Below are 19,525 nucleotides of genomic sequence, written 5' to 3' on the forward strand. Positions count from 1 at the left end.
CCTGAGGTGAAGCCCCGCCGCTGTGGGGGAACCGGGCTGCCCTGCGTGGGCTGGGCGGCCAGGGGGCCGCGGCGCCAAGCTCTGCCCCTGCCGCCTGTCGGGACGCGGCCGCCGTTTGGTGGCGGAGCGGCGCGGCGCGGCGCGGCCCGGCCCGGCCCGGCCCAGCCGGGCGGCGGGCTCGTCCCGGCGGAGGGCGCGGCGCGTCCCGCCCCCGCGCCGCACACAGCGCCAACAGCCGGAGCGGCGGCACCACCTCGGCGGCGCTGGGTCGGGCTCCCCCCCCTCGCCCTGCGCGTCTCTCTCGCCGCCTTTTCCTGTCTGCATCCTCCCCGGTCCTCCGCCCGCCCCCCCTCGCCATTTTCACCCGGGAGGAGCTCGGCGGGACTTTCCTGAAACTTCGCGGGGGAAACTCGCCCGGCGCCTCCGAGGCGGCCGCAAACTTTTCACGGCGGCGCCTGCCTCCCCCTTCTCCGTCCCTGACCCCCTCGGCTCCGGCGGCGGCTCCGGCGGGAAGTTTTCGATGAGCGCCCCTCCGCTGATCCGGCCGCCCAGCCCGCTGCCGCCGCCGGGGGCTGCTGCTGCCGGCGGCGGCGTCGCCTTCCACCTCCAGATCGGGCTGAGCCGGGAGCCGGTGCTGCTGCTGCAGGACTCCTCGGGGGACCTCAGCCTCGCCCACGTCCGGGAAATGGCTTGCTCCATCGTCGACCAGAAGGTAAGAAGAGACCCCCCTCATCCCCAGCCGAGGCCCCTCCCGCTGTCCCCTGGACTCTCTGCCGCTGCTGGTGTCCGTGAACTTTCCTCTCCCCGGCCTCCCGGCGGCTCGGCTCCGGTTCTGAGGAGACCGATCGCAACTTTTCTGCGCCTCTCCTCCCTCCTCTGCCGCCTGCCCTGCTGCCCTCGCCCCGGCCCCTCGCGCTTCCTCCGCCGGCCCCGGTGCCGAGGAGGCTCCGTGCGGGATGCTCGCCTGCGAGCTTGACTTTTGTTTTGTTGGCGATGGATGGAATTCGCTGTGCCGATAGCTGTTGTTAAAAACAACCCCCAGCCGGATCTGTCTGCCTGCTTTTTAATGCTGCGGAAGGAGGTGGCGGGGGGGAGGCAGAAACCTGTCAGCTGTGATGGCAGCGCGGCGCCCTGGGGCAGTTTGCGCCTTGTCCCGGCCTCTGCTGGGAGAGAAAACTTTCCACTAAAAAAAAAAAAAACAAAGAGCAACAAGGAAAAACCAACCCCGAGAGCCCAGGATTCAGAGTGGCGCGCAGCGCTTCGCACGCCTTCCCCCGCGGCGGGGCCGTGGGCCAGGGGTCGCCCCCGCGCCCCCTTCTCCTGCCCGCCCCTGCCACGGTGCCCGGCCGCGGGGGGAAGAGGGGCCTGTGGCACTGGGTGCCAGCCCTAGGAGCTGGCAGGTGGGGGGGGAGCGAGTCGCGGGCGGCGGTGGGGTCGGTCCCACGGGGAGGCGGGGAGTGGCGGTGACTCCGGGAAGCGAAGGTGGCACCGCCGGCGGGGGCGGCACTGGCCGCCGCTCCGCTGAAACGGCAGCATCGCTGGGCAGGGTTGGGCAGAGGTCCGGTAAAACTCACGCAGGACGCTAAAACCCCCCCTCGCTTGCGTCTGGTCCTTCGCCGTCCTTTGCCTTTTCCGATTTCTGTGTTCTAACAGTCATGTCTACGGAAATAAAGTTTTACTTGATCAATGTTGTGTGGAAGACTCGCATAAAAGCATCACAATGATACTATAATCATAGGGATTAAAAAAAACCCTAAATATCCAGGACGGTTATAATGGGAAAAGTTGTGGGATTTCATTCCCCTTGTTTTTACTGATGTAAAATAATTTTAGGCAGGGAATATTTTTTTTTTAAGTTGAAAGCTTTTCTTAATGTCTGAGGCCATCACCTGAACTTCACAAAGTAGTGGAGTTTCCTTTCCTTGAAGAGCACCTAATGAAATGTTTTTAAAAACAGTATGAAACGCGCATCTTCATTTCTAAGTTTTGTGGTTTTCTTAGTTTAAGAAATGGTTACTTGTTTTATTAAATTCAGTGCTGAAGAAAGACGTATCCTTTTGTTCAATATTACCATATTTGCTTTCAAAGCTAGGCCAAAACTTGTCACTTGGTCACATATATGCCAGACACAACTTAAATACTTTTAATATTTCCCCATTCATAAGTTATTGTGCTAGTAATAATGAAAATGTTGCATACATTGTTTATATTTTTGTGCTTGAGTAGTTTATTAACTTCATGCGTTTACCATAAATTTGAGTCCAATCCTAATTTCCTAACAATGTTCCATTGTCTAAAGAAAACTAAATGTGTTTGCTTGTGCTCAAAGAGTCAGACTTATTTGGGTAAGTTCTGACATAAAAATTTTGAACACTTTAATTTGTTGCAGTTTCCTGACTATATAAAAGAGAGAGTCATTTAGCTGTTTGTCTACAGAGCACTCTTGAATGAGGAATTTTCTTCTAGTCATAGTTTGTCAGAGCCCAAATGTCTGCTGTTGAGAAGGAAGTGCCTTAAAGAAGGGAGTAATTGGAAGAAAGATAGGCTTTAGGGTTTGGTTTTGTTTTTTTTTTTTTTCTTTTTCTTTTCAGGTGGTGGCCTCTTCCTCCTCCATTCTACAGATTAGTTTGCATGTTATGTAGTCCTCAGAATCTTTGTTTTAAGCTTAAACCTGCAAGTATGTCTGTATACATGTCTTGACTAACGCATGTCATGTCACTATACGTAACCGGATGGTTTGCATATAGAAGGTTAGTCGGCAGAAACCGTCTTAAAAAAAAAAAAAAAAAATTGGTATCTAGAACTGTTATGAGGTAACGTTTTGTGTGTTGTAGATTCATGATTGTCTTACTAAAATTTTTCTTATTTAAAAAAAATATATTATCACAATCAAGCAGGAGACTATACTGTAAAGAATGTTTTATTGAAATCTCCCACTATTGTCAAGTTTCTCTGGGTCTGTAAAGTAGTGGCCTACCAGGTAACAATTTTGTCATAGAATCATAGAATGGTTAGGGTTGGAAGGGACCTTCAAAGGTCATCTAGTCCAACCCCCCTGCAAGGAGCAGGGACATCCCTGACTAGGTCAGGTTGCTCAGAGCCTCATCCAGCCTGGCCTTGAACGTTTCCAGGGATGGGGCCTCCACCACCTTTCTGGGCAACCTGTTCCAGTGTTCTATAACCTTCATCGTAAAAAATTTTTTCCTAATTTCTAATCTAAATCTACCTCCCTCTATTTTAAAACCATTACCCCTCGTCCTATTGCAACAGGCCCTACTAAACGGCCTTTCCTTGTCTTTCCTGTAGGCCCCCTTGAGGTACTGGAAGACCGCTATCAGGTCTCCCCGAAGCCTCCTCTTCTGCAGGCTGAACAGCCCCAACTCTCTCAGCCTGTCCTCATAAGAGAGGTGCTCCAGCCCTTTTATCATCTTCGTGGCCCTCCTCTGGACCTTGTCCCAATGTCTCTGTTTGGTCTGGACTGTATAAGGATGAGAAAATGTAATTTTGTTTTTCTCTTTACCTGTTAGACTGCTAAAATCAACTCTGTCTCTGTGGTGTGCTGTTAAATATTTAAACACTCCTCTTGTACACGACTTTTATTTTTAGGGTTGTGCTGAATTCTCTTCAGTATCAGTGTCAGATCATCTATTTATAGAGAGCCTCTTCCACGGTAATGTGGGTATACCTTAGTCAAGATATTTGTGACCCTTATTCTGTACAGATTTATACACCAACTTAATTTAGTGCTGCTCAAAATTTATGTTAAATTGAACTAAGCTTGTCAAAGTGTAAAGAGTGGAGCATATACAGGCCTGAGTAGGATATGTTAATGTAGAGGGGTTCTGTGTGTATATATATATTTATATATGCGTGTGTGCGTATATCTATAAACCCACCATATCTCTATATCTTTATATGGTGGTTTTATATATAAATAATAACATCTGCATGCATATATAGAACTGTTATTGCTATGTATAATTTAGCAGTTTATATTTAGATATAAACATGTATTTGCATATATTTACACTAGTGGACTTTAAACAGCATCTGAAGTGTGAAGGTTAGGTTTTCTAATTTTGATAGAGAGGATAATTACATTAATAATCTAATGTATATGATTTCAAAAATGGAATGAGCAAAGTGTACCTTTTTTTCTGTTGTCCATGAGAGACATTCTTTCAGGAGTTTCATCCTGAGAGAGTTGTATGGAAATTTTCATAACAAATCTGAAAATGAAATGGTACGTACCAGTTTCAGGCGTAAATTCAAACACGTTTAAATCTGTTAAGGACTGCTCTCTGAAGACAATGAAATTTGATTCCTTTGAGTTTGTGTGGTTTGTTTGTCTTTCTTAGTGACATCAAAACCTTGAGACTTGTTCATGTGGTGTTGTTTTTTCTTCAGCTGAAGTGGAATTTTAGCATTTAAATGATGACGCGGTTGACAAGAAATGAGGATCGACTGCAAAATGTGTATCAGTGTTTGACTTCTAGGCTGACTCCCCACAAGAACAGTAGGAGGATATTGTAAAATACAGTCTTTGTTTTCTGAAGATAAATAGTTTGAATTATTGCAATTTTGCTTTTGCTGCACACAATAGAACCACTTCTTTAGGGTGAAAGTGTGATGCAGAGCGTACTAAGTAGAGACGTGGCTTATTTTTAATTGTCTAGAATGACCATGTTACCAAAGACTTTTTACTAGCAAAAGACAAAGGAAGGAATCTTTATACAAATTTTTATACAGATTCATGTGATTTTAATACAAAGGAGAAACTAACTACTATTTATATTTTCTGTTTGTTTAATTTCTTTGTTGTTGTTATCGTATCACATATGATGTGCTGGGCTACTGTAGTGGTTCTCAAGTAAGTATATGATGCAACATTATTTGACTTGAGAATGTGGGTTTTATAAAGTAGCCCTTAAGTCAGCGATTAAGATCAGATGTTGGCTAGGCCTTCAGCATTTGAAGGCAGAGAAGTTGTGCGCAATAGGAAACACAGGCAACAAATACAAGAAACAAAATTTCCCCTGAAACAGATGAAACAAAATTTGGTCTACGTAGACCGTGTGTAGTTTAGACTGATTTTTAAAAGTGATGTTGTAGATGGTTCACTGACTTGGATAATTCTGAAATTTCAGAGTAGGAGAAGAAAAAAGGTAATAATAAAACAGAAAGTAGGCCATTTCGGGAATGGTAAAAGACAGAAAGAAAAGTAATAAAACTGTGGTTCAAGTGGTGTACTGCAGCTGTACTGTGCCCAGGTTTGTCTTTATGTGTGTAATTCAGTGTTGAATTAGAAGAGTTGTCACAAGTCAAACCAAGAGCCTTTTTAAAGTATTCTTGTACCTAATCTGTCCCTGGGAATCAAACTAAACACAATCAGGAACAGTATGCATCCACTTGTGCTTCTTGTTGTCCTTGGTAAGGGAAATCTAACTTAAATAAACAATGCAGGAAAACAAAAATAAGCTTAGGTTTGTTTTCTCAGGCTGGAATCTCTAAACCTGTGGTCTGAGCTTTTCTAAAGATTGACATGAAAATATGGTTAACCTTTTATGCAAGCATTTCAAACAGCTATGGAGAACATATGGGATTTGTTTATATGGATCATGTATTTTTTTTTTCCTTTTTTTTTTCTTTTCCCCAAAATCTGCAAACTCCTAAAATAAGCAAGAGCCTGGTGGTAATGAAATACTTTCCTTTAGAGTCAGGGTAAATAGTATACTAGAAAGGAAGATTTTTAGCCTCAAGATAAACGGAGAAACTGTGACAGGTTTTTACCGTGCTGACCAAAACTCATAGATACCTTCGATCAAACACAGGAATGTAGACATTTCATATATTCACTACATTTTTGGCTGTAGTTGCAGTCTTCATGTGTTCTGGAAAAGTTAGTACAGATGTGCTGTTTATCTGTTCAAGTTACATTCTCATGGTGTCCTTAACTGGTGTACACTGGTAACAAAATGTTAAACTTCCTTCCCTAAAGTGAGTCTTTCCCTGCATGGAACGCTTCCTTCTGCCTGTGTTGTTGCAAAGTTGTAAGATTTCATTTGAGGAGCGCAAGATGCCTTGTCATTGTGCATATAAACATATTCCAAAGTAAAAGTACTTTTCTGATAATTTCACTGTTATAAACTCAAGTGAGACTTTCGATGTTTACAGTTTAATCTTTTATTGACTTTACATTTATTATTCTCCGCCCTGGAAACTAAGTCAGTATACACAACATTAGTTTGTAGATGTGAGAAAACACTAGGAAAAGCATACCTTAGATGAAAGGGAGTCAGTCTAAATTTGTTTAAAGAAACTGTTTTTTTTTTAAGAAATGCTAACTTTGTTATCTATCCTGTCACTGATCCAGATGAGGAAAATTGGTCTACTGCCACAAACTTATCTAGAGCATTTGAGAAATTCCTTGCCAAAGATTAAAGGCTATTGAATTAATTCTCATAGAATAGGAAATAAGATGGAGCTTTCCCTAGAGGACAGGCTTGTAACCAAAGCAGTTGGCATTTTAAAGGAATTTTAAAAGGAGTCTTATGTTGATCTTGTGGTAGTCCTACTGATGATTCCCCCAGGAAATACATAATTTCCGTAACGATTCAAAAAATGTTGAAGATGAATAAGGAGATGCTTCTCTCATTGCCAATGAGATGAAGCTCTATTGCCAGAGAAAGGATGGAATTTACTAATGAAGTTGCAACATTTCTCAGACAGAAATGTGTGTGTGGATGTAGTGTGATCAGTGAATGTGAAATACCCACAACCTGACTGTCTGTCCGATACCAGACTTGCTGGGCATAAGCCACACGGATGACCTGAGAACGCACAGTAAGCCCAGTGCGTCCTGAAGGTGCAGTGGGTTTCCTGCTGGTGCGCAGGTGATCTGTGCTGTGGATTACGTGTGAAACACCCGGTATGTGCCAAATCCCTGTGTGGATTTGTGCAGACTTTGGCCACAGGTATTTTCCCATGATTTCCGGAAATTCCTTGCAAGCATCCAAAACTATTTGCTCTTCTTATCTACTTTTTTTTTTTTTAAAAAAAAAATCTCTGTTTAGAGAAATCTGATTGTATGGTTACCACGTGTGTTGTGGTTACCTGCAAGGAAACAAGCATGCTTCTTGAAATCTGCATGTTGTTTCTTTTGGTTTCTTATTTTTACTGTATTTTGTATATTAAACTACTTCAATTAAAAACTTTTGCCAAATCTACCTTTGCTTTTTTGTTTTAGTGACTATGCTAGCAATTATTTTAAGGACATCTGTGGAATTTTTAAGATATGACTATGTGAAATTAAAAATTAAAACCGTTAAAGGCAAATCAAGTATAGTGAGACTGAGGGTTGTCTATCTCAAGCAATCTGTGATAAGCACATGCATTGTTTTTAGGTTTTTTAAAATTACTTCTCTGCAGGGGTGCAGGCCATCACTAACCTCTTGACTTTGCCCTCTGGTTGACATCAGACAGGTTTGTGTTGACATTATATAATATGGCTGCAGTTACACAGATGCAATTAAGTATATAAATAAAATCTCTCTCCCGACTGTTTATCCAAAGTGTAGGTGATCTGTTCTCTAAAAATATTTGATTAATCCTCCCCATACAATAGTGTGGCTGTATGTGTGTCTTTAGTCAGTGCTAGCAATTGACTTGTGTTTGGCTCTTGCCACTTAGAGGAGGACTTATCTTTCAAATTGTCTTTTGGAGCTACTATCTGCTTCTTGCATAATGTCAAATTGTCAGTTTTGGGATAAATTTGAAATCTGCTTTAGAGTATGTTCCAGCAAAATACTTGTTTGGTTTTCAGTGTCAGACTTCAGTGTCTCTTATACAGGGTAGATCATAGAGGTTCTGCTAGAAAGGCTATCTGAATTTTGTTATCATATCTCCTTAACTCCAAAAGTATGTTAGTTACAGAAGAATAAAAAAAAAAATCCCCATTTCATTGACATATTTTTTACCTCACCTTTGAGAGTGGTTTTCTTTCCATACATGTTATGTTCATTGTGCTTTACCACTTTGTGAGAGGAGGCTTTTGATGCAATGCCTTTCTGTGCTTGGCTGGTGGGGCACTCACTGGGGTAAGCTGGAGTGCCCAGAGAAGATATATCTGGTAGTTAAATATTCCTACAAAAAAAGCAGGTGGGAAACAGCTGAAAAAACTAACAGTGCTTTTAAGTCGTTATGATTATGTGTGTACGTTTGTTGCATTAATGCCTAATAGATATTAAGCAGCCTGTGTTATGATAGAGCCTTGTTGCATGTTGTGTGGTGTACAGGAAAGAAGTCCCTGCCTTCAGTCCTTTGCAGTCAAGGTGCTGGGCAGCTGGTTGTTATGCCGTATCTTAAACCATGTGGAATGATATCTCGGCATTAAAACCAGCAGTTTAGCAGCAGTATCTTTGAAGAAAACACTATGAGAAATCCGTCTTAGGTTGTGGGCAAAAGCACCAAAGTTCCTCATGGAAACTTGTGGTTAGAAAAAATGCTTAGTAAAAACCACCAGCACTTTCAATATGAAATAAAGACCTCACATCTTATGGATTAGAAAGAAAAAAAAAATTGTTATGCAGTGGAGGGGCCTGCTGAGTTACCTATCTTTGTGGAATGGTGAAGGGTTGGTCTGTGCAGAGATGAAAGGAAGAAATGATAAAATGAAATAATATACCCATCTGCTGCAAAGATTGGTTTAAGTGGAACAATGTGTAATTTTTTCAAGGAAGGAAGATGATATACTGCTTGAGAAGTGAACTGATGAGGACGTGCTCGATTTATCTGTCTTCAACTGTGGACATGTGCATATTAGAGATGTTTTACAGGAAAAATGATACATTATCTAGACCCCAGCTTTCTGTTAGGACTTAGAGGGAAGGCCAACATTAAGGTAAAGCTGAAGTTAGTGTTTGTTATATTACTTCTTATTTTCCCTCCCCTTCCTCCTTTGCTCATTTTTGCTATGCTGCTTAACAAGCTCCTATCAAATGGTCACGCTATGTAATTCGGGCATCTGAAGTTAATATCCTGGTCTGATAGACAGCCATTGAGTAAACTAAGGGCATACAGTCTAAGCTAAAAATTGGCTGTTTATTGTTCAACATATCTTAACCTGCACAGATTGTGCATAATTGTATGTGCAATTGTACGCTTAAATTTAAGAATGTTAACAACATTTTGGTAACATTCAAAGTACTGTATAGCTTGCATATTGTTTCATACTGGTCACATAATTCTGTTAAATACCTCGATTTACCCAGAAGTAAATGCTTTTATCTTTTTACAAAAAGAAAAACAAATTTGTGGCAGTTTTACTGACAGTTTGGCGAGTTTCCCTTTTTTGGGGTATAAACTACATAAGAGAATGAGGATGAAATCCCCTTTGTGAAACAAGATTTTCTAGACTTTAAAAGCTACTGAAAATCAGACCTATTTATTCAACAACGGCCTAGGAGCAAAAAAGTTAATATGGTCAGTTTAAAAGGTCAGCAAATGTCTGCTTCCTTATTTGAGAGGTAATTAATTAATATGTAAAAACTTGCTAGAGTATATTTGGAGACGCCTCAGGAAAAGATCTGAAGGAAGAAGTTGTTTCATGGATCTCACTAAAATACTGTGTGTATCTCGTCCGTTGCTGATGAGTGGAGCTTCATTGTTTATCTTTAATTTAGGAAACATATTTTCTGTGTTTAAAAATCTCAATTTTTGAGTAATAATGTCACCATTTTTTTCCCCTCTGTTTAGCAGTATAAGAGGGAGATTCTGAAAACAACAGAAATCATTGTATAACAAGAGAGAGGCTTCAGAAAGGCCAAGTCAAAGCTTGATTTCTGTTTCTTGAATAGGAATGCGTAAAAATCTTTTGCTAGTGTGGCTTGATTGTTATGCCCTTCTTTTCCCAACATGTTTCAATTAAAAGTGAATTTTGAATGTCAGTTGCCATGTTGCTATCGTGCTTATGTGAGTACAGATAAACAATAGGACAAGAGTTTTTTTTAAAAAAAAGAGACTGAACCTCATGATAATTGCAAATAGATTTATAACGATTAATAATGATTCCACTTCTTTTAGTCCAAGACAGATGCTGTTATTTTATAGAATCATAGAATAGTTTGGGTTGGAAGGGACCTTTAAAGGTCATCTAAGCCAACTCCCCTCCAGGAAGCAGGGACATCTCCAACCAGATCAGGTTGCTCAGGGCCCTGTCAAACCTGGCCTTGAATGTTTCCAAGGATGGGGCATTTACCACCTCTCTGGGCAACCTGTTCCAGTGTTCCACCACCGTCATTGTCAAAAATTTCTTCCTTATAGCCTGTCTGACTCTACCTCCCTCTATTTTAAAACCGTTACCCCTTGTTCTATCACAACAGGCCCTAGTAAAAAGTTTCTCCCATCTTTCCTGTAGGCCCCCTTGAGGTACTGGAAGGTCTCCCCGGAGCCTTCTCTTTTCCAGCCTGAACAGCCCCAGCTCTCTCAGCCTGTCCTTATAGGAGAGGTGCTCCAGCCCTCTGATCGTCTTCACGGCCCTCCTCTGGACTCGCTACAGCAGGTCCATGTCCTTCTTATGTTGAGGGCTCCAGAGCTGGACACAGTACTCCAGGTGGGGTCTCACGAGAGCAGAATAGAGGGGCAGAATCACCTCCCTCGACCTGCTGGCCACACTTTTTTTGATGCAGCCAAGGATGCAGTTGACCTTCTGGGCTATAAGTGCACATTACTGTCTCACTTTGAGCTTGTCGTCCACCAGCACACCCGAGTCCTTCTCCTCAGGGCTGCTTTCGATCCATTCTCCGCCCAGCCTGTATTTGTGCTTAGGATTGCCTTGACCCAGGTGCAGGACCTTGCACTTGGCCTGGTTGAACTTCATGAGGTTGGCATGGGCCCACCTCTCCAGCCTGTCAAGGTCCCTCTGGATGGCATCCCTCCCCTCCAGATGTGCACCACACAGCTTGGTATCATCGGCGAACTTGCTGAGGGTGCACTCTATCCCACTGTCCATGTCACTGACAAAGGTGTTAAACAGGGCTGGTCTGAATACCAACGCCTGACGAACTCCACTCGTCAGCAGTCCCCACTTGAGCCGTTCCCTGCAACTCTTTGAGTGTGACCATCCAGCCAATTCCTTATCCACCAAGTGGTCCAGCCGTCAAATCCATATCTCTCCAGTTTAGAGAGAAGGATGTCATGGGGGACAGTGTCAAATGCCTTGCACAAGTCTGGGTAAATCACGTCAGTTGGTCATCCCTTATCCACTAATGCTGTAACCCCAGCATAGAAGGTCACCACATTGGTTAGGAATGATTTGCCCTTAGTGAAGCCATGTTTGCTGTTCACCAATCACCTCCTTATTTTCCATGTACCTTAGCATGGTTTCCAGGAGTATCTACTCCGTGATCTTGCCAGGCACAGAGATGATACTCTTTGGCCTGTAGTTCCCTGGGTCTTCCTTGTTTCCCTTTTAAAAAATTTGATTCCAAAATTTGCATTCAGATCATAATGAATTAGATAATCAACCAGCTCTGCAACAATTAAAAAATACATGAAGCTTTAAATTAGAATAATCTATATTTTGTTCTTTCTCTGGATGTATAAAGAATTGCTTATGTATGTGAATGCATTTATCTATTTTGTAGTGAATTTCCACCAAGATGCAAATAGCTGCAGTTTCTCTTGTGTACTTTATTATGCCCTTTAGTCTTTCTTTTTCTTTTGGATGTAAAATACTATTTTTCCACAGTACTTTATGTATTTATAGTTTTTAAAAAATAATTTATGGATTTTTTAAAAATATCTTTTAAGCCTCCAGGGAAAGACTAGAAATAGAATTGTTGTTAAGTTATTTGTATCTTTGTGCTTGGATTTTCTACAAAGATAGACAAGGATTTAAAAAGTTAAAAAAGACAAATTATAATCTTCTGTTATTTGTGAAGATAATTCCATTCTCTGAGGTTACTCTAGTGTTCTCTACTGCTCACAATTTTTCTTGGTATTTAAAAATTTGCCAGCAAAGACTTTTCAATTCAGTAAGTCAGAGATTCTGTTTAACTATATATACTACATACGTAGATATTTGATCTGGACAGCCTTTTCATCTGATTCAGACATAATTCAATTTCTCATTATTTCATGTAATAATGATTAGAATAATTGCTCTCTATGTAAATGTTTGGGTTTTCAGAACACTTAGTTTTTCTTTTGAACTGAGTATTATGTATATGGTACTTCAGCATGTATCTAATTATTCCTGTATCAGTTACCTGATCCAGGTTACTGCACAGCTGCTCTGAAGGGTCAGCGGGGAATGGGGACAAATGACAGGCGGGTGGAGTGGACTCCGCTGAAAGAAACTAGATCTTGGTTTTGTAAATCTTAAGACTTTACGTGTTCGTTTTTCTGTCACCTTTGCCCTCCACGCCTGCTCTCCCTTTTTTTCCCCTATTGGCTGGGTTCAGTTACGTTCAATGGAAGACTAAAAATATCAAAGAGAATGTAGTTCTGTTTTTTCCGAGACCAACATCTGGGTAGAACAAGGAGTTAAGTAGCCTGACTGAAGGTACACTGTCCTGGAGCTCAGGCTTATTAGGTTGCAGACAATATGTACGGGAGACGAACATTTCAACTGGCTTAAGCGTAGAAAATTCTACATCACAATTTACAAACAAACATGAGACAAATCCATTGGAAATCAAGCTTTATTATTACTCACTTAAATGGATGCAAATAATTGTGCAGCCTTAGTTTCTCTTTTGCCTTCTAATTTGCCTCAGCAGACAAAATTAAAGGAGCTGTTTCTAGGTTCCTTAGTTACAGGTAAATTCTTAAATATTGGCAGAATATTAATGAATCTTTTAAAATTAGTGTTGTGGTTTTGTTTAGTGAGGGGAGGGGGGCTAAGGTGGTAGCTTCTGTAGGAAACTGCTAGAAGTTGCTCCCCTTTGTTCAGTGGACTCAGCTGGGCCTAGGGCGGACCTGCTGCTGGCCAGGGCCGAACCGATTGGTACCAGAATGTTCTGTGATAACGCCTCTGCAATAACGTATTTAAGAAGGGGAAAACAGAAAAAAAAAAGAGAAGAGAAGATGTGAAGAAGCTGAGCGGAGGCAGAGGCGCAGAGGGGGAGGCGCAGGCCTCATGGGCCTTACAGGCCTCACCCACTGGCCTCTTGCCAGGTGGCCAACTGGGCCTGACTCAGCCTGGCCTGGCTGCAAGAAGTGGAGAGGAGATGAGCTGGATGATGTGAAGAGATCCTGAGAGGCATCTGCCAGCCTGTTGTGAAGAACTTGTCTTGTGAGAGGAACGGCTGCAGATGCCAAGGTCAGTGAAGCAGGAGGGGAAGGAGTAATGCTGCTCCTGGCCAAGATTCCCCTGCAGCCTGTGGTGACGACCATGGTGGAGCAGGTTGTCCCCCTACAGCCCATGGAGGTCCATGGAGGAGCAGAGGTCCACTTTGAGCCTGTGAAGGACCCCACACCGGGGGAGGTGGATGCCTGAAGGAGGCTGTGGCCCGTGGAGGTCCTGCTGGGACAGCCGTTCTGGAGAGACTGCACCCCGTGGAAGAGATGACCCATGTGGGAGCAGTTTCACGAAGGACTGTGGCGTATGGGTGGGACCCCACAACGGTGCAGGGGAGGAATGTGAGGAGTTCTTCCCCCGACCATGAAGCAATGGCGTAGAACAACGTGTGATGAACTGACTGCAACCCCCATTCCTCTTCCCTACTGTGCCGCTCGGAGAGGGGAAGGTAGTAGAGATAATGTTAAGCTTGGGAAGAGGGAGGGGTGGATGGAGGTTATCTTGTTCTCTGTCTCATTATCCTGCTGTTTGTAGTAATAAATGAATGGTTTTCCCCAAGTCAAGTCTGTTTTGCCCATAACGGTAACTTTAAGGATTTTCTCCATATCCTTATCTCAAACCTCGAGCCGTTTTTCCTTGTATTATCTCTCCCTATTCTCTTGGAGGATGGGGGTAGTGAGAGAGAGACTGCATAGTCTGATCCTGATCGGGGCTGAACTATGAAAATTAGTTAGTTATTCTCAATGTCTTTCATCACGCTGTCTCTCCTAGCATTTCAGGATCTGGGCTATGGCTCTTACAGGCAGATCCTGTGAAAGACTAACTAGCATCTTTCTTACATGAGCAAGATCACTTTTCTTGCCTGTTCTCATGACAGATTTATGTGTTGGCATCTTTTTTGTATTGTTCCAATACGCAGTTTTAGACAGAACACAACTTGTGTTTTTTTTTTTTTTTTTTAAAAAAAAGAAGCCCCCCAGAACAACAACAAAAACTCAAAATAACAGACCACCTTTAAATTCTGCTACAAAGTATTGTAATCTTTGCAATGAATAATGGCAAATGTGAATGAACATATCATATAAAGGATCTACACAAGAGTTTTCAGAAAAAAAAGTAATATCTGTAACACTTTAAAGACAATTTATAATAATTATTTCTTTCAGCATGTATATACACAACTTCACCTGCTCTGGAAAACTGTAGTTAGATTGGATTACAACTCATTTGAAAATAGGTCAGTACACTTTTCTAATAGGAGGGTTTTAATATGATAGTTTTGGTAAATTATATAGTGATCATTATTAATGCTTTGTTAATTTTATAATATATTGTGTGTATACCTTAGTCAGACAAGACTAGAGTACACCTAATTTTAATTTTTAATTATCTTATTTTGTGTAATAAAGTGTTAGTTTTATGTTTTGTGCAGTATTGCTTATATATGAGGACAACTCTGTACAAATATTTGTGATTGCATTATACATTTGGGCTGTTGTGAATATTGTGCAAAAAAATACCTGAAGCATGCTGAAATTCGTAAGAAAACTATCAGATCTGTAAACATCAACTAGGTGGATTCTTCTAAAGTTTTTCCAAGAAACTACTGGAACTGGTTTTGAAATAAAATTTTTAAACAAGTTTTTTTTTACCAAGTTCCATTCTGGAATTAATTTTCTCCTGTTGCTTGGAAAATGGGGATTTCGGTAAGGGGAACGTAGGCAGATACAGGGCTGTAATACAAGAAATGGAACCATACAATATTTTAGAGAACAATTCTTCAGACAAACGAGCATTCATAATGAAGGATCCAATGTCTGTTCTTGAAGTTTCATGTCAAGACATGATGACAACTTGTGCTTTTTTAAAATCACACAACAATGAAGAGATGAAGGAAAAATTCTGCAAGTAAATATTCCTCTAGAAATTTCGTACTGAAGGCTGTCATGCAGTGACTTGCGTTGGGAAAGCTGGACGATAAATGAAGGGCATCTAATGAAAAATAGCTATGAAAGTTATCTGTGTACATGTATATTTGTTTGGAATCCTTATAATAACAAAAACATGGCCTGAAGCATATGCTGGACATATATTCTTTTACCTGAATCATCATTAATATAAAATAATATAAACCCCTTATATTTTTAATGATAAATGAAGGTTTGAGTTCTTAAAGATGACTTTTACGTATTTTTTTGAAGTTAGTGTGACTTCTCAGAGAAATCAATCAAAATAACTAATAACAATACTATTGGAAACATCTTGAATGAGGTAAAAAATACTGCATAAAGATGAGCAAATACATTATGTTAATACATGATCGCTAAAAGAAATTGTCAATGATTTCCTGCTATTTCCTCCTGAATATTCATTGCATAATATTGTTTTATGCAAGCTGGTTGTTAGAAAGAAAACAATGGACAGAACATAGTTAAAATCCCTGTGGAAAATGTTTTGGAATATTTTGAAAGTGCATAACTTAACACCGATGTTATTTGTGCATTGTAAAAGCTGCGTTAACATAGGTTTCTTCTGTGCTAGACTGGGAATCGTTCCCAGCTTCAGATGCAGGTGGTGCTACGGCCGCGTTCTTGGAGGCCTAGGCATACGGGCTGTCCTCTAAGAGGTCTGTTGTGCACCTTGGAGTACACCTGCTCAACAATATATATTGAGCATAATATCTGTTACATAAACTCAATGACAAAAAGTGACTGATAGCACTGAGACAGTGAATTTGGGGTATGTCACTTGGAGAGCATGAAAAATGAAATTGCTTTGCTGTCATCTGCTGTGCACATTTGACTTGTAAAAAATTTCACTGTAACATAAAAATGAAGAAAATCCACTAGAATCTTTTTTTTTATGGTCAAATAGCTAATTTAAAATCCTTTCTAGAAACTTTATTTGATAAAGAAAATTGAACATGATCATATTTCTGTCTTTGTGGGTTTTATTGTTTCTCATGGATATTTGGAAAAATAGAATTTCAAGTAAGGACATACATTTTAATTTTACGTTTTTACAAGTTTGTCTACATCACAAATAGAAGTTAGTTTTAGCCTAATGAGATAGCTGCAACTAAACCTAGTTGCAGGTAGCGGTTCCACCTAGTTGCTTAGCTTATGTATTTTTAATAGTATAGTTTCATTTGTGTTGCTGACAGAAAATTTTTAGTTTTTAAAAGAATACTTTTCTTTATTTTCTTGTATACTATTTTTAAAGCAGATATCGCAGAATCACATGGGATCATTGAAGTTGGACATGAGGTTTTTTTTAGCTGATGTATCATATTTTGATACAGTGTTTTTGCAATTGCTTGTTGAAGATACTTGCCAAATGAATTATATGTGCTCTTTCATGAGGTAACAGCTGATAAGCTAGAAAGCAAAAAAAGTATCTTGTAAGGCATGAGCTTAAAAAATGGATGGAATACATAAGGACGAAATTTTCATGGACGCCTCTTTAAAAAAAAAAAAAGACAACAAACAACACTTGACCTCTAGGAATAATTTGTTCCTAATACTTGGACATTCTTGAGGAAGTATCTCTGTAATAAGAAGAGGGTTTAGTTACTGATGTGCTGTACTTGAGCTCACGAAAATACCATTTAAAAAAACATGAATATACTCTTGACTACCTAGTATGTATTGATTTGCAGTGTAGCAACTGTCAGATGGAACTGTTCTTCTAGGGTGAGAGAGAGAGAGAGGGATAGATTTACAGTGCTGCATGAAATTGAACTTTTTTTACATGGTGGAATAATTTTGATCATGCAAGTGACTAGTTGTAATTGATGTACATATTGAATAAATCAAATGTTTTTACAGAGTTGATCCCCCAAGTCCCAGTCCACAAACTAACTGAATAACTCTGCATACTTGGCAGATAAATGAAACAAAGACCAAAACTGAGATGAAGTCAACTGACTTTTATAATGCTGTCGATTGCTAAGAGGAAGTTAATAGATTCGAAAGGTACCTGTTTCCATGTAAAATTTTTATCTATGTAATTTGGTTTTGCCAGTCTGCTGTTGAGTTCAGGATTAAGATCTTTGTTTAACAAGCCTATGTGAATAAGCTAACGTAATAGTTGCCCTCCAGACATGAGCCTGCATCTCTTTCTTTAATGATTCTTGTGGAGGTGGAGTGAGATGTCAATAAATGGTTTTTAGAGAAGCAGTATCAGTCTTCCTACCATTATTCTTGATCTTTTCAAAATTTATGTGTTCATTCATATTCAGCACATAACCCCAGGGTCCTTTTCTTAACTAGTTGTTTTCCATGCTTACATTTTTCAAACTGTTTCTCTGGTAACACGTCCCTCTAAAACTTCATCCTCTTTTCCTCAAGTCACTTTTCCATTTATTTGAGATGTTTTTGAACTCCAATCCTATCTCTTAATGCACTTGCTGTATGTCTCAATTTCATATAGTATGAAAATTTGGTAAGAATTTTCTCTGACCCATCATCCAGCCAGTCAATGATGTCATTGCAAAGGACTGGACCAAGGTTTCACTTTGGAACATGCCCTTCTCAGCCTTCTTTGGCATATCCTTGCTTTTTGACAGTGCTAAGTACTCCATTTGGGTATAGTTATCAAATTAGATTTGTCTCCATTTTAAGAAAATTTCAGATCAGTAATGTCAAATTTACTACTAAGGATGTCATGTCAAACAGTATTTGAAGACGTGTCAAACTTGAAGTACATAGCTTCTGCTACTTTCCCTTTAATTCTACAGCTCACATTATCCTATCAGAGAAGTTTGATTTGGTTTGCAATAATTTGTTCTTAACATATTTAGATTGTTTGTCATCTAACTCCTATCTGTCTTCCGGGCTCACCTAAGAATCTGATAATTAAGAGCCCGTCCTTTTGGGATGAAGGTTTAGCTGACTGGTCTGTAATTCCCCAGTTCTTCTCTTTTCCCCTGACTTTTATGTCTAGTGTTTTTTCATTAAGTCCTACCTCACTGCATTCATCCATGACTTTTCAAATGCCATTGCCAAAGGTACTAAAATTGCTTTGAATTGTTTTATAAAATGCTAGATAAAGTTCTTCAGAGTTGTCCTTTTTTGAAAACATCTGCTTTGCGTGAGTACTCTGATTTCTTTTTCTCCGGACTGGGTTAGTACTCTTTGTTTGGGCGATGTTTTTAGTGAAGCTTGATGAAGAAAAACTCTTGGTAACTTAGCCTTTTTAATATCACAAATCTCGCCACAGAGGAGCAGGCAAACTTTGATTGTATGTCTAAGACTATACAACTGTAGTCAAATTATTCCTTGCTGTTGCTGATACTTCTTACTAATGCAGTCTCTTGTGCCTTTTTTATTTGGTCTGGCCTTAAATGTTTATAGTGTTATTTTGTTCTCAACCTTCTTAATTATACTAAGTTTCCACTTTCTGAATGTCTTCTTTTTATGTTTGAGGTCAATCAAACCCACATGATTATCCCAGTTTGGTCTTTTAGTATGCTTACTGTCTTTTTTTCAGCTTGTTTAATTTTTTAATGAACTGCAAGTTTGGATTCCCCCTTGTAATTTTCTCAGCTCTGAGGTTGTTGAGGACTGCAAGGCTATTACTTTCATTTTATTCTTCTCATTCCTATCTTCTCTGAGGAATGTGAACTGTCTCATGCTGTAGTTGCTCTTTGCCAAAATGCTTTTCACCTTTTCATTCTCAGTAATTTCCTTTGTAATGTTGAATTGAGAATTTGGAAACCCTTTTACTATTTTCTTCACCTTCTAATGATGTTTCCAGTGCATTCCAAGAATTTGTGGGACAGTCTGGTGCCTTAGTACTAGACTAGTGGAATGCAAAGAGAAAGGAACCAGGATTTTATTTGTGCAGTCTGTTATATGTCTAGCAGCATATGTTCACATGCTGTATTTATCACCTGTGGGAAATTTACACTAGGTGTTGGTCCTAGGTGTATACCACACATCTGTGAGTGATGCAAAGCAGACTTCTCTACAGATTTGTGTGCACGCACAGGGAGCACGCTGCTTGGAGAGCTTTGAGAAGGTACACTTTCTTTCTGGTACAGAAGATACCTTTTGTCTGCCTTGCATGTGGAGTGCTCCTATGCACAACTTCAAGTTCCACTGGAGAGGAAGCTGTGCTGAATGCACCACCCATGGATTTCACTGTGTAACTCCAAGAATTCATGCAAGGCATGTTTGCACCTGAAAGAATCCCTTCAGGAAACCAAGCCACTAACCTAGATGT

General features: G+C 40.5%; 1 protein-coding gene across 3 annotated transcripts in view; it reads left to right on the forward strand.

The window, feature by feature from the left end:
• Positions 1-266: 266 nt before the first annotated feature.
• Positions 267-19,525, forward strand: part of PRKD1 (protein kinase D1) — a 142,215-nt gene continuing 122,956 nt past the window's right edge. Inside the window, exon 1 of one of the 3 annotated variants that reach the window (XM_086749296.1) lies at positions 267-712. In XM_086749296.1, coding sequence (XP_086605422.1) covers positions 521-712 — 192 coding nt within the window. In that variant the 5' untranslated portion in view covers positions 267-520. Of the gene's footprint in view, positions 713-1,277; positions 1,401-19,525 lie in introns of those variants that run through there. The other 2 variants (XM_086749297.1, XM_086749298.1) reach the window with 2 other exon arrangements.

The sequence above is a fragment of the Chlamydotis macqueenii genome, chromosome 5 (assembly GCF_036417535.1).
Source record: "Chlamydotis macqueenii isolate bChlMac1 chromosome 5, bChlMac1.mat, whole genome shotgun sequence".
Taxonomy (NCBI): Eukaryota; Metazoa; Chordata; class Aves; order Otidiformes; family Otididae; genus Chlamydotis; species Chlamydotis macqueenii.